This window comes from Hyla sarda, chromosome 1 (assembly GCF_029499605.1).
Source record: "Hyla sarda isolate aHylSar1 chromosome 1, aHylSar1.hap1, whole genome shotgun sequence".
Taxonomy (NCBI): domain Eukaryota; kingdom Metazoa; phylum Chordata; class Amphibia; order Anura; family Hylidae; genus Hyla; species Hyla sarda.
In genome coordinates, this window is record NC_079189.1 from 316,213,625 (window position 1) to 316,229,603 (window position 15,979).

A 15,979-nucleotide genomic window follows, 5' to 3' on the forward strand; every position below is an offset into this window, starting at 1 on the left:
GAAGGAGGTCTTATCCCAGGATCAACACTGAAGCCTATTTCTGATGGTGGGGGGACGGAGCATGCCGAGGATGGCTAAGTAGCAGCCCAACTCAGCATCTTTTCCTCTGGAATAGGTTTTGATAAATCTCCCCCCTATCCCCTATACGGAGGGGTTAAGTTTCAGTTTCCCGGAGTACCCCTTTAGGCCCAAATGGCATGCAGGGGGAAGAGGTTAATAACCGCTGTTGTCTGGACATCCTAAACCATACCCATAGCAACTACTTCAGTTTAGTTATTTCTGTCTTTCTGTAAAACCTTGCCCTCTTATGTCTCCGCCGACACCCTTTGCATTCAGTATTAGAAAACATCAACAGCGGCCATTTTGTTGAAGCCCTGACAGCGTTAATGACGGTTAGAGAAGCTGGTTCTGGCCTCCGATTGGTCAGACTCGTCTCGTGGCGCCTGTACAGACCAGGTGGTGACTGAAGGTGACAGGGAGCATTACCGATGTACGCATGCGCCGAGCAGGGTTGCAGCGGGTATGTAGATTGGTTGGGCGCCTTCTCTCTTTTTCCTGGCTACCGGAAGCAGATTGTATGCTGCCCGCCCACAACTGTCACCAGCTGAGGTGGGGTATGACAATTCCATAGAGAATGAATAGTGGCCACCGTGTGTCGGGGTAGTCGAGCTATCAATGGCGTTGCGAGCTGTGATAGAAGGTGAGACCCTGGCATGCTAGGCTTGAGACTGGTAGAGCAGGCACGGCTTCTCTAGGATAAGCTATAGCTCTGGGTATATGGAGGGCAGGCCTGCTGCTCAGGGAGGGGGATACGGGGGGCTTGCTGGGGCTAGTAGTGCCATGCGGGCAGGAAGGATTGCCCTTGACCCTCAGCACTGAACTTTTCTCGACAATACTACCAGAAGTGCTGAGCAGCCTTCTTCCCCCAACCTGCCACACTCCAGCTATAGTAAACTACACTTGGCAGAATGCTGTGACCCCATATCTAGGTCATGGAGCTAAAATGAATGGGACCTGAAGTGCATGCAAGAGAATGTATCCACAGATGTAATGGGCACATGGCTTTCTTGTCTACCCCAATCTGTGTGACCAAGGATTACAACTCCCATCATGTCAGGACTGGTCTATGGCTGGGCTAACGTGTTGGGAGATGTGGTTTAGCCTTATTATACCCGGCAGTTTTCCTCAATCAAGTCATTCAGCACCTATGTATTCCATATCTATCTTAAATTGGTATCAACCTCCATTACAAGGGTTTAGATCGCTGTTACCTGATTTGTGATGCTCCAGCTGTTGTAGCACTACAACTCTAAGCATGCCCTGACAGCCTGTGGCTTATAGAATTTACAGGAGAAGCAATCAACAGAAATAGGCATTTCCTATTGGAGCCTCTCTGCTCTATCTTCTGCTTCAGTGTTAGGGTGCGTTCACACGCGCGAATTTTTTAGCAGGTTTTCCGCTGCGTATTTGAAAGTGGGCGGGCTCTTCTCGGCTGTCCGCAGCAGATTTTTCACGGTGGAATGTACACTGCAGAAAATCCGCTGCAAGCCCCATTGAAGTCAGTAGGGACTGTGGCAGATTTTCCGCAGCGTAAATTCCGCCACGGAACATCTGCTGCGGACAGCCGAGAAGAGCCCGCCCACTTTCAAATCCGCAGCGGAAAACCCGCAAAAAAATCCGCACGTGTGAACGTACCCTAACTCCATATAATCGTGCAGATCTGTGCCAGATCATGAGCATTTCTAATTTATCAGCTGCCGGATTAAAAGTTATCCAGGCCCATCCTCACCATAAGCTTGTAAACCGGTGCCGTGTGTATTACCCGGCTGTTTAACAGACCCTTGAGCGGGGTCACAGAAGCTAATAATTCCTCTTCAAGATGGCTGCTCACCTGGTTCAGATGATAATAGCGCCTATCACCGCTGAACCCCAAGGATACCAAATGGGGAGGCAGCTGCTGTGCACCGGGGTTGACGGAACAGGGGCAACCTGTCCTGTAGTGCAAGCAAAAAATGACCTTCATACGCCAGGTGCTGCTGTATCCTGCTTAGTACAGTAACCAATCATGGATAATCACAAATCCAAAAAATTAATAAATAATATTTTATGTTTCAGGGCTCTCCTCCCCTTCTTTGGATTGGAGTAGATAAATTTCCCCTAACGGTTTGTCTAGTTTTATTTTTGCCTGTTTATGTCATCGCTTCATACAGCTGAGACAGGTCAGTGCTGCATGAGAGACTGCGGGGGTCCCCAACGGCGAGACCCCCGCGATCAGACATCTTATCTGATGTCTTAGGGCCGTAGTACCCCTTTAAGCACTTGTCATCTAGGCTTTATTCACCCCAAAAAAATTCAACGGGGGAAATAAATGAAACGGAGATTATTATTATTACTATAATGTATTTTTTATATGTATAATTTTTTTTTTTTTTGCAAAAATTTGGCTCATGGACTATTCTGTACACAATGCGCCAAATTTGCCCCAATTTTTTTGTTCAACCCAATAATCTCAAAGATGATCTCTCTGAGGTATTTCTAATTTGTCACCTGTCATTTTTGCCACCTATACCAAGCTTAACTTAAAAGATTGACCCATGAAAATACACTAATATATATTATATTTGGTATCGCCACGTGCGTACTTGTCCAAACTATTACATTATTATATTCTTAATCCTGCACGGTTGACAATGTAAACGCAAAAAACTGCCAAAGGCCAAAATTGTGGAAAGAAAAGTTCCAGTGATCAGAACATTGCAATGCATTTTTTTTTTCTCTTTCATGTTGAAATTTTTCTTTAAACCATAAAACGAAACAAATTATCCCAGTTTGGTATTATGATTTTCCGTGGTGTAAACTCCAAAAAATGATTGCCCCACAAACTTGCTTAATTACATACAACTTTTCCAAAAATAAGCCCAATCACAACTTGTCAGTAGAAAATGTCTTGAGCTGAAGGGCTCCAGCAGCTGCTTTCAGAGCTTCTTCCTCTCAGAGATTTGACTGGCTGAGCCAATGTGATTTACATGAACCTTAGCACACACCGAGGTTCGAAGTGTTGGAATGGTGGCTTGTAGTGAGCTTCTCGCCCTATTTAGCACTCTGGGTTTGTTTTTTTGTTTTTTTTTTGGCTTATATATTGGAGCAATAGGGTACAGGGTTGGTGCAAATATTTCTGCCACCCTAGTTATGAAGTTACCAAATAAAGGTATACAAGGTTCAAATATAATGACCATATTGTTGATGACCAAATCCTTTAAAATAGAGATGAGAGAAGTTACAATACTTCTATTCTGCTCGAACCTCGCAGCTCGGAGGTTGATGACTTATCCTGCATAAATTAGTTCAGCTTTCAGGTGCTCCGGTGGGCTGGAGACTCTCTCCTAAGACTGTATCCACCTTTTCCAGCCCACCGGAGCACCTGAAAGCTGAACTCGTTTATGCAGGATAAGTCATCAACTGCCGAGCTGAGAAGTTTGTGACGTACTGTAACTTCACTCACTCTAGCCATTACCGCTGACTTATGACTGGATACAACTGCTATACTGTTAGTAAATAAAATCTACTATACAAGGATCGATATTTTCACACACAGTGACCCATGTAGTAGTTGGTACCATCTGTATGCGAGCTCCCTGCAGACTAAATAAATAAGAACAGTAACATCCAGTAACTCACAGGTGACGTTTTCTCTGAACGGAGTTGTGCACTTTCTTATTTTTCTCCTCCGTGTGCGTGACGTGTCTTGGTCCCTCTATTCCTTCCTCACCAGTAGGGTTGCTGCCGTTCCTACCGCTCCCCCCCCAATGCACCCCAGTGCACTGCTGTTCCTGAAGCACAGCAGCTCAGCCTACATTTCAAAACTGTCACCACAGTGAGTGGCTGACCGTGCAGCGCTACACTCTACATCTGCAGCTATTTGAGGCCTTGCGTGTGGACAGCTGAAGCAGTTCCAACAGAACACTCACTAGTGACTCCTGTCTATTCTCTAGAACTGGGGGCCACTTCAAGAAGCAGCTCTTGCTTTGACAGATGATGTTTAGAGATGAGCGAACTTACAGTAAATTCGATTCGTCACGAACTTCTCTGCTCGGCAGTTGATGTCTTTTCCTGCATAAATTAGTTCAGCTTTCCGGTGCTCCCGTGGGCTGGAAAAGGTGGATACAGTCCTAGTAGACTCTTTCCTAGGACTGTATCCACCTTTTCCAACCCACCAGAGCACCTGAAAGCTGAGATAATTTATGCAGGATAAGGCATCAACTGCCGAGCCGAGAAGTTCCTGATGAATCGAATTTACTGTAAGTTCGCTCATCTCTAATGATGTTCATAGTTAATTTTATTGTGAAAGAAAAACGTAATATTGCTTAGTTCCCAATGAGAGTGCTTCTCTAGCGTGTCAGTATCTTATATTCTGCCCAGATAGTACAACTTTTTTTTTTTTTTTTTTTTTTTGGTGTAGTACTGAAATTTTGTCTCTGGTATTGATTATGTCACTGACCTTTTCTATGTTGTATGTTTGTTCTGTAGCTAAAGTACATATTTACTGCCAGCTAAAATAGAACCTTTCATATTAGATTATTAAGATGTTTAACTTTTAAGTTAAAGAGGACCTGTTGCCAAGACTGTTTGTTTCTCTCTCTTCCCGAACCCCCCCCCCCCCCACCCCCCCAATAAATAAATGCAAGCTTGTTTATCATTAACACTTTTCTGAACCATACGTCATGGGGTGGTTGAAGGATTATGGCGCCGGCTTGGGAGTTGAATCTTTGTCATAACCACCACCACCTGACTGCTGCTATTGGTAGCTGACATCTGCTGGTAATGATAAACATTGGAGATTGCTCGAATGTCCCCTATTATATGGTTTAAATAAAGCGATCAATATTAAACATGAAATCCCACTCACCCCTGGTGTCTATTGTAAGCTCTGATCACATAGATCAATGGAATGCAATAGAATTACATTGATCTAGGTAAGTCATTAACTGATGGCTTATGATAGGCACAGGGGGGGGGGGGTCAAAAGTACTTAAAAAATTTAAATGTACAAAATATATAATAAAAAAAATTACCCACTTTTTTCTCAATAAAATACTGGTAAAGAAATGAAGGTATTTGGTATCACAGTGTATGGGATTGTCCAAACTATTACATTCCTGATCCTGCACAGTTAACCCCTTAAGGACCAGGCCATTTTACACCTTAACCCCTTAAGGACCGGGGTTTTTTCGGTTTTTGCATTTTCGTTTTATGCTCCTTGCCTTTAAAAAAATCATAATTCTTTCAATTTTGCACCTAAAAATCCATATGATGGCTTATTTTTTGCGCCACCAATTCTACTTTGTAATGACGTCAGTCATTTTGCCCAAAAATCTACGGTGAAACGAAAAAAAAAAATCATTGTAAGACAAAAAAAAATTTTTAAATCGCCGTTTTGTAACTTTTGGGGCTTCAGTCTCTACGTAGTACATTTTTCGGTAAAAATGACACCTGATATTTATTTTGTAGGTCCATACGGTTAAAATGATACCCTACTTATATAGGTTTGATTTTGTCGTACTTCTGGAAAAAATCATAACTTCATGCAGGAAAATTAATACGTTTAAAATTGTCATTTCTGACCCCTATAACTTTTTTATTTTTCCGCGTATGGGGCAGTATGAGGGCTCATTTTTTGCGCCGTGATCTGACGGTACCATTTTTGCATTGATAGGACTTATTGACTTTTTATTCATTTTTTCCTGATATAAAAAGTGACCAAAAATGCACTATTTTGGACTTTGGAATTTTTTTTGCGCGTACGCCATTGACCTTGCGGTTTAATTAACGATATATTTTTTATAATTCAGACATTTCTGCATGCGGCGATACCATATATGTTTATTTTTATTTACACTGTTTTTTTTTATGGGAAAAGGGGGGTGATTCAAACTTTTAATAGGGAAGGGGCTAAATGATCTTTATTCACTTTTTTTTTCACTTTTTTTTGCAATGTTATAGCTCCCATAGGGACCTATAACACTGCACACACTGATCTTTTACATTGATCACTGGTTTCTCATAGGAAACCAGTGATCAATGATTCTGCCGCTTGACTGCTCATGCCTGGATCTCAGGCACTGAGCAGTCATTCGGCGATCGGACAGCGAGGAGGCAGGTAGGGATCCTCCAGCTGTCCTGTAAGCTGTTCGTGATGCCGCGATTTTGCCGCGGCTATCCCGAACAGCCCACTGAGCTAACCGGCACACTTTAACTTTCTCTCTAGATGCGGCGTTCAACTTTGAACGCCACGTCTGAAGGGTTAATAGCGCGCGGCACTGCGATCAATGCCACGGGTCTAACAACGGCCGGGCCTAATCCCCTATAGATTGGGAGCGGACACGTGATGTTCCAGTACGTCTTGTGTCCTTAGGGGGTTAAGGACCAGAGCGTTTTTTTGCAATTCTGACCACTGTCACTTTAAACATTAATAACTCTGATCATTCTGATTCCGAGTGTTTTTTCGTGACATATTCTACTTTAACATAGTGGTAAATTTTTATGGTAACTTGCATCCTTTCTTGGTGAAAAATCCCAAAATTTGATGAAAAAAATGAAAATTTAGCATTTTTCTAATTTTGAAGCTCTCTGCTTGTAAGGAAAATGGATATTCCCCAAAAAATTATTATTTTTTTGGTTCACATATACAATATGTCTACTTTATATTTGCATCATAAAATTTATGAGTTTTTGGAAGACACCAGAGGGCTTCAAAGTTCAGCAGCAATTTTGACATTTTTCACAAAATTTTCAAACTCACGATTTTTCAGGGACCAGTTCAGTTTTGAAGTGGATTTGAAGGGTCTTCATCTTTGAAATACCCCACAAATGACCCCATTATAAAAACTGCACCCCCAAAGTATTCAAAATGACATTCAGTCAGCGTTTTAACCCTTTAGGTGTTTCACAGGAATAGCAGCAAAGTGAAGGAGAAGATTCAAAATCTTCATTTTTTTTTTTTTACACTCGCATGTTCTTGTAGACCCAATTTAGAATTTTTGCAAGGGGTTAAAAGGAGAAAATTTTTACTTGTATTTGAAACCCAATTTCTCTCGAGTAAGCACATACCTCAAATGTCTATGTTAATTGTTCAGCTGGAGCAGTAGAGGGCTTAGAAGGGAAGGAGCGACAAATGGTTTTTGGGGGGCATGTCATCTTTAGGAAGCCCCTATGGTGCCAGAACAGCAAAAAAAAAAAAAAAACAAAAAAAAAAAAAACACATGGCATACCATTTTGGAAACTAGACCCCTCGGGGAACGTAACAAGGGGTAATGTGAACCATTATACCCCACAGGTGTTTCACGACTTCCCTAAACTGTTGCCTTGAAATACGACAGGGCTCCAAAGTGAGAGCGCCATGCGCATTTGAGGCCTAAATTAGGTATTTGCATAGGGGTGGACATAGGGGTATTCTACGCCAGTGATTCCCAAACAGGGTGCCTCCAGCTGTTGTAATACTGCCAGCATGCCTGGACAGTCAGTGGCTATCTGGCAATACTGGGAGTAGTTGTTTTGCAACATCTGGAGGCTCCGTTTTGGAAACGGCGTACCAGACATTTTTCATTTTTATTGGGGAGAGGAGGGGGGCTGTGTAGGGGTATGTGTATATGTAGTGTTTTTTACTTTTCATCTTATTGTGTGGTAGTGTAGTGTTTTTTAGGGTACAGTCGCACGGGCGGGGGTTCACAGTAGTTTCTCGCTGGCAGTTTTAGCTGCGGCAGAAAATTTGCCACAGCTCAAACTTGCAGCCGGATACTTACTGTAAACCTCCGCCCATGTGAGTGTACCCTGTACATTCACATTGGGTGGAGAAACATCCAGCTGTTGCAAAACTACAACTCCCAGCATGTACGGTCTATCAGTGCATGCTGGGAGTTGTAGTTTTGCAACAGCTGGAGGCACACTGGTTGTGAAACACCGAGTTTGGTAACAAACTCAGTGTTTTGCAACCAGTGTGTCTTCAGCTGTTACAAAAGCTACAACCCCCAGCATGTACGAACAGCGGAAGGGCATGCTGGGACTTGTAGTTATGCAACAGCTGGAGGCATACTACTTTGGCTGGGGATTGTAGTTATGCAACAGCTGGAGACACACTGGTTTGCTACTTAACTCAGTGTTTCACAACCAGTGTGCCTTCAGCTGTTGCAAAACTACAACTCTCAGCAGTCACCGACAGCCAACGGGCATGCTGGGAGTTGTAGTTATGCAACCAGCAGATGCACCACTACAACTCCCAGCATGCACTTTAGCTGATTGTGCAAGCTGGGAGTTGTAGTTATACAACAGCTGAAGGTAAGTGTACTGGGACTTATAGTTTTGCAAGAGCTGGAGGCACATTATTTCTATGGAAAAGTGTTTCCATAGAAATAATGTGCCTCCAGCTCTTGCAAAACTATAAGTCCCAGCATGCCCATAAGGGAATGCTGGGAGTTGTGGTGGTCTGCCTCCTGCTGTTGCATAACTACAGCTCCCAGCGTGCACTTTTTGCATGCTGGGAGCTGTTGCTAAGCAACAGCAGGAGGCTGTCAATCACCTCCAACTGCTGCTCCACGCCGCCGCACACAGGTCAGTCCCTCACCGCCGCTCCTGGGGCCCCGATCCCAACATTGACGCCGGGGATCGGGTTCCCCAGCTCCCGGGGCCTTCTTCCCACACCCGCTCACGTCCTCCGGAAGAGGGGCGGAGCGGGTTGCGGGAGTGACACCCGCAGCAGGTGCCCTGATTGGTCGGCCGGTAAACCGGCCGACGAATCAGGGAGATCGTGAGGTGGCACCAGTGCCACCTCACCCCTGCTGGCTATGGCTGTTCGGGGCCTTCAGAGACGGCCCCGATCAGCCAGTAATTCCGGGTCACTGGAGACCCGATTGACCCGGAATCCGCCGCAGATCGCTGGGCTGAATTGTACAGCGATCTGCGGCCATCGCCGACATGGGGGGTCATCATGACCCCCCTGGGCGATATGCCGCGATGCCTGCTGAACGATTTCAGCAGGCATCGGGCACCGGCTCCCCTCCGGCTAGCGGTGGGGGGCCGGGAATGGACAGGACGTACTCCTACGTCCTCGGTCCTTAAGGACTCGGAAACGGGGGCGTAGAAGTACGTCCATTGTCCTTAAGGGGTTAAAGGGGTACTCCGGTGGAAAACTTATTTTTTTATTTTATTTTTTTTAAATCAAAATTACTTCTATTACAAAATCCTTCCAATATATTTTATGGGCTGTATACTGTGGTTGTGACATCAGGGAAATCCAAAAAGGAAAGCATTTCTTCTGTAGTATATAACCCCTAATAAGTACAGGAAGGATTAAGATTTTTTTAATAGAAGTAATTTACAAATCTGTTTTAACTTTCTGGCACCATTTGATAAAAAAAAATTTTTTCCACGGGAGTACCCCTTTTAACATCGTAGATGCAAAAAAAAAATAATTCCAAGTACCAACATTGCTGATTTTTGTTTTACATCACATCCCAGAAAAAATGTAATAAGTGATCAACAAATCAGAACTACACAAAAGGGGTGTCATTAAATACTACAACTTGTGGCACGGAAAATTAACCCTAACACAGGTGGGGAAAAAAAAAAATATTAGTTGGGCACCACATTCACCCCTCCTGACTGTATAATCTCGTCAATCACCTGATATTCAATCCAAATTTCATTGATTTTCTAACTTGTCAGACAAAATATAAACCAACACATTTCAGGAACAGAAGGGCGTATTAAGAAACTGTAAAAAGGTGCATGATCAGGACACTCAAAGCTTCGTAGTCAGACAGTAAAGTCTCGGGTTTTAGGAGTTGGTCACAAGTCTTCAGCAAGATACAGTACAGGTATATAGCTTGGTCTTCACAGTATTTCCCTTTTTAAAGGCATTCTTTCCCCTGAGGACTAAGGTGTATTGTGCATTTGTGTACCTGCAGGCTATTTTCTGTTGCACAGACACTGAAACTGCTGGCTGTGCAATAAAGATATCTGTTGTTACTCACCCATAAGCATTTGTTATGCTTTTAGGGCGTATTGTTAATTCCTATAGCTGAGAAACCTGACATTTCAAGAGAAGCTGACAGCTAGTTCACCCACACTAAACCAGTATACTGAATAGTAGTGTGGATTAAGAGCTCTAAAAAGAAGGGTTACTCACAGTTATTAAAGGGGTTATCTAGGAATCGAAAAACAGATATATTTTCTTTCAAAGACTGCTCCCTGTCTGTATGGGTGTCGCATTACAACTTGGCTCCATTCACTTCAATGGAACTGAGCTGCAGAACCACACCCAACCTGGAGACAGACAGGGAGTGGACTTTGAAAGAAAGTATGTTTTTCGATTCCTGGATAACCCCTTTAAAGATTCCATGTTCTCTGGCTGTTTTTAGGGGAAGGGGGGGGGGGGGTTTAAGCCCTCTGCTTCAAGAGCAAAGCAAAGGCTCCACTGCCTCGCTACACCTGGAAGTCGAGTGTAGCGAGGAGCAGAGCGCAATAGGAATAACACTAAATGGCCACAACACAGAAAATGCCAATAACTGTTCACATTTGGTATATGTTGTAGCCCTGCATCTGAGTACAGTCTAGGGCAGTGTGAGCCACATAGCATAGTTTACCTCAGTTGATCAGCTTAAATTTCTTTTCAGTACCACCACTAATGAACAACCAAGCTAGCAATAACACATGTGAAGACCACACCAAATGTGGACCCCCAATAAAATAAAAGTAATCAAATATGTATATAAAAATATATTTTATTACATATAATATGCATACAAGGAATTATGTTTCATTAAAAAGAACAGAGTATTAAGTAAATATGCTAAATGGATAATTAAAAAAAGGGGGGGGGGGGGTTTCTGGGGTTAGAGGTCCTGGAACATTAAAGGGGTTATCCAGGAAAAAACTTTTTTTTTTATATATCAACTTGTAGATGACTTCTATTAAAAAATCGTAATCCTTTCAGTACTTATGAGCTTCTGAATTCGGTAACCGCCCAGTTTAGAAGAGGTTTGCTATGGGGATTTGCTTCTAAACTGGGTGGTTCTCGAGACACATGTCATCAGAGAGCACTTCAGGGCCCCGATCACGCTTATTTTCCAGTTCACCGGAAACCCGGAATCGCCGGTCTGAGTTGACCGGTGATCGCCGATATGCGGGGGTCCTGATATGCCGTGATGCCTACTGAATGATCTCAGCAGGCATCCCGGTGAGCGGTGGGGACCGGAGAAATGCAGGGTGTACCTTGACTTCTTATAAAAGTAGAGCAATATTAAAAATAAAAAATAAAAAAAAATATATAAATTGGGCATCGTCTTAATCACATTGAGCTACAGAATAATACATATGGGGTATTCCAATACTCGGAAGAAATGGGGTTACACATTTTGGGGAGCTTTTTCTTCTATTACCCCTTGTGAAAAGGAAACACTTGTGGTAACACCGGGGGGGGGGGGGGGCGGAAATGTCGGAGAACGTGATCGGGGGGGAAGAATGTGGCAGGGGGAATGTGACGTGGGGAATGTGACGGGGCCGTGAGATGTGATATGGGGGGAGATGTGACGGGTGGTATGTGATATGGGGAGGGTGGAATGTGGCCGGGGGGGGGGGGGGGGGGGGGGGAGACATGGGGGGGAATGTGGCGGGGGATCAGGGGAATGTGACCAGGGGGGGGTGAGATGTGATATGGGGGGGAGAATGTGGCAGGGGGAGGGGGGAATGTGACGGGGTAGTGATATGGGGGGAGAATGTGACAGTGGGTGTGAGATGTGATATGGGGGGAGAATGTGGCAGGGGAGGGGGGGAATGTGACGGGGTAGTGATATGGGGGGAGAATGTGACAGTGGGTGTGAGATGTGATATGGGGGGGGGGAATGTGACGGGGTAGTGATATGGGGGGAGAATGTGACAGTGGGGGTGAGATGTGATATGGGGGGGAGAATGTGGCAGGGGGAGGGGGAATGTGACGGGGTAGTGATATGGGGGGAGAATGTGACAGTGGGGGTGAGATGTGATATGGGGGGGGAGAATGTGGCAGGGGGAGGGGGGGAATGTGACGGGGTAGTGATATGGGGGGAGAATGTGACAGTGGGTGTGAGATGTGATATGGGGGGAGAATGTGGCAGGGGGAGGGGGGAATGTGACGGGGTAGTGATATGGGGGGAGAATGTGACAGTGGGGGTGAGATGTGATATGGGGGGAGAATGTGGCAGGGGGAGGGGGGAATGTGACGGGGTAGTGATATGGGGGGAGAATGTGACAGTGGGGGTGAGATGTGATATGGGGGGGAGAATGTGGCAGGGGGAGGGGGGAATGTGACAGTGGGTAGTGATATTGGGGAGAATGCGACAGTGGGGGGAGAATGTGGCAGGGGGAGGGGGGGTGAGATGTGATATGGGAGAGAATGTGACAGTGGGGGTGAGATGGGGGGGGGGGGTGAGATGTGAAATGGGGGAGAATGTGGCAGGGGGAGAGGGAATGTGACATAGGGGCAAATGTGATGGGAGAAGATGTGACCATAAAGGGAGAATGTGACGGAGAGATGTGAAATGGGCGGTGGGCATAAAATGGGTGGATAGATGTAAAAATGGAGGAGATTGGACATGAAATGGCGGGATTTCACCATTTATTTATATCGCATCGCATATCGAAATCGCAATATTTAGGCCTATAATCGCAATCACACATTTTCCCCATATCGTGCAGCCTTAGTCAGGACCTGTTGGGATTTTTCTTTTCAGGTTATGAGTGAATGGATATTTATGCTATGACATATTCTTACCCTCCCCCCCCCCTCCACTTAGCTTAGCAGAGCTACTGAGTGGACAGGGTTATATTGCTTCTTTTTTTTTTTTTTCTTCAATTTTTATTTTCAGCAACAATATAACAATTCACATCATATCATATAACCAACACAATATATTGTTTCTATGTGTGATCTTTTGCTCTGCTAAACTTGGTCTTTAATACTTGGACATTGTTTTTGTAGGAACCTTTTTTTTGTTTTTGTATAATATGTGAGGCTTTCAAAGACCTATTAACCGGCTATTCATTCTCTACATGTACCTTCTACATATATGGTGTGTACCTATTCTATAGGATTACTTCGTGTAGGCCCACTCATGCTTCATTGGAACTGTTTAGTGTGTGCTGGGAGCTCGTCCATGCTCCCTCTGAGGACGTCACCTGACGTGACAAATGTCTCGGGGAAAATTTGACGCTGTTGGAGTTTATTTAGCATGTAGCACCATTATTACTGTGTGTATATCCTATTTTTTGTTCGGTAACACAAGCCACCTTTCTGCTAGCTTTTTAGTGGAATAGGGATCACTCCATTTATTGAGTGCGTTTTTAACCTTATGATTAAAAGTTCTGTATGAAAATACTTCCCCATATTGTCCATATGTTTTTTTTAAACAAGTGGTCCTTTTAGACAGGGTTAAACAAATCTCCCCCAAAGTGTCAGAAAATGATGCTATAGGTGCATTTGGACATTATGTAAGAAACCACAAGTAGCTTTTGATGGCAAACAGCCCAATATGAAAGTGTGTGTCAGACATCAAGTGATAGCTGGTAACCACTTTGGCAGATCTCCAGTTTCAGATTTTGGCAGGTTTTTACTATGTGACTATGTACCTTATTTACTTTTCCACTTGTTATCTAGGATTGCTCTCAGACACACACTATTGAATGTACAGTTGTACTATTTTTAACTAATTGTTGTTAATTTTAGGTAATGTGACGGTTCCTGTGTAGAGCATATCAACACTCCTAACGTTGGGATGGATACAGAAGCCCATGAAAAAAGGAAAAGGGACTTGGTTCTTCCAGCTGCAAAGCAAGACCTTATACATCATACACTAACAATTGGTGCCGGTAAACATTATTTGTGTGGTTATTGTGCTGCATTCACAAACATTGCCATTACCTTCCCCATCCAGAAGGTGCTGTTTCGGCAACAGCTTTATGGATTACGAATACGGGATGCTATTAGACAGTTGGAGAAAGATGGCATTCGTAACCTTTACAGGGGAATATTGCCACCTCTCCTGCAGAAGACTACAACTCTTGCCCTGATGTTTGGCCTTTATGAGGACTTCTCAAGTCTTTTGTTAAGGCATACAAATTCTCCAGAGCTTGTTACCCGGAGTGTAGCAGCAATCCTTGCAGGAACAACTGAAGCTCTACTCACACCTTTTGAGAGAGTTCAGACTTTACTTCAGGACTACAAACACCATGACCGATTTACAAATACTTTTCAGGCTTTTAAAGTTTTGCGACCCTATGGAATTGGAGAATACTATCGTGGCCTAGTCCCTATTTTGGTCCGAAATGGACCAAGTAATGCACTTTTCTTTGGCCTCCGCACCCCAATCAAACAGTGTTTGCCTGAAGCTAAAACCTCCAGTGCTCATGTGATCAATGACTTTATTTGTGGCGGACTGCTTGGAGCCATGTTGGGGATTCTCTTTTTCCCAATTAATGTGGTAAAAGCTCGCATGCAGTCCCAGATCGGCGGGGAATTTACCTCCTTTGGTAAAGTGTTTATGACAATCTGGACGGAACGTGATGGGAAACTGACACACCTTTTTCGCGGTGCCCTTCTTAACTACAACAGATCCATCCTGTCCTGGGGTATCATCAATGCAACTTACGAGCTGCTGTTAAAGCTGTTCTGATGGGAACGGGGACATTGTCACATTATGTTTTCCTTTAGACAAGGGATCAAATTGTCACAAAACCAAATACAAGGTTGTCTGCGTGCACCACTAAAATTGCAATGAAAAATGTGTTTGAGCAGACAGTCATGGTGTCTGGTAAACTAAAGTGCCTGTCTGTTCCTTTTATTTATAAGTGGCAGCCTTTCTGCTTTTAGTGATAATACTATGTACGTGCTTGATGTTTATGGACAGCTTTAAACCTACAAAAAATGAACAGTCTCAGCCTGTAATTCGCACAAGCCACATTTTATTTTTAATGTTGGATTTTCTGTGTAATCTTTGCCGTAAGCCAATGTAAAATAGGTGCCACTTTTATAACCACTCTAGGGTGTATTTGACACACTGCCAACTTCTGAAACTGGTTTGACTGTCATTTATTGGGATTTTTGGGAAAGCCGTCCTATAGCTCTTCCTTTTTCCAATGGGGTTCAGTATTTGTGTTGTGCCTCACAATAATGTGGCTCATGAAATATATATAGTTTATATATCTATGACATAACTCTAGTCCTAGTACTACCCATAACCTGAACAAAACTTCTTTCTACTATTGTTGTGTGGTTGTTGATTGGGTCACACATTCTGGGTAGTCCTAGGTTCCAGGTAAAATGAAAAGGGAACTTCAACCTATGTCTATATATTTTTTTTCTGCGTTACATCTTTGTCAATATATACAATATAGTTATTGTTAGATCTAATGCCGCTTGTGTTATTCAGGGAGAATGCCTGACGACAAATGATTACATACAATGAAAAATCAAATGTAATTTTTTTTTGTGCGATCTTTATTACAACAAAAAATTTGTAGAATGAAAAACTTTTAAAATCTCAATGTTTGGAAAAATAAATTCCACACCATGCCTCAATGCAAAACCAAATGGACAGCTTACAGCTTCTTGGAAAACTTTACACATTTAGCATCCTGTGTCTAATGACATAATAACATAAGTGGTAGTTGTATTGTGACATTGCTTCAATTATTTATATTTTTTTCATTAATTGTTGTACTGCTATGTAATAAAGATTCTTCTTAGGCCCCTGTGACTATGTTCGGGCCATTTCCCAAACACATGTGCTTTCTATGTGGGCCTCACTATGCATACTTTTGGTAACTGGACTAAATGTGGTCATTATGAGACTACGTTCAGCCCATTAGTGTATGAGCCTGCTGACAACACGTCGGACTGTACGTTCACAGCCCCCTTTAAATGTTCAGCTCCAAAATGGGTCATAGTTTGTCT

The 15,979-nt window shown here is 43.5% G+C and overlaps 1 protein-coding gene and 1 long non-coding RNA gene across 6 annotated transcripts in view; one reads left to right on the forward strand and one right to left on the reverse strand.

Annotated features, from left to right (window-relative positions):
• The window catches only part of LOC130272499 (uncharacterized), a 69,576-nt gene extending 69,188 nt beyond the window's left edge, over positions 1-388 (reverse strand). For all 3 annotated transcript variants that reach the window (XR_008843579.1, XR_008843578.1, XR_008843577.1), the window contains exon 1: positions 251-388. This is a non-coding gene — a long non-coding RNA (uncharacterized LOC130272499). The remainder of the gene's footprint in view (positions 1-250) is intronic.
• On the forward strand, positions 386-15,773 carry SLC25A51 (solute carrier family 25 member 51). Of its 3 annotated transcripts, none has more exons than XM_056518339.1 (2): positions 386-520; positions 13,754-15,773. In XM_056518339.1, exon 2 carries the CDS (start codon positions 13,803-13,805, stop codon positions 14,697-14,699), a length of 897 nt encoding a protein of 298 aa, XP_056374314.1. In that variant the 5' UTR covers positions 386-520; positions 13,754-13,802; the 3' UTR covers positions 14,700-15,773. The 3 variants fall into 3 exon arrangements, with proteins under 3 accessions (XP_056374314.1, XP_056374305.1, XP_056374298.1); XM_056518330.1 differs by having other exon boundaries at positions 497-609; XM_056518323.1 differs by lacking the exon at positions 386-520 and adding an exon at positions 528-700.
• The last annotated feature ends 206 nt before the right edge of the window (positions 15,774-15,979 follow it).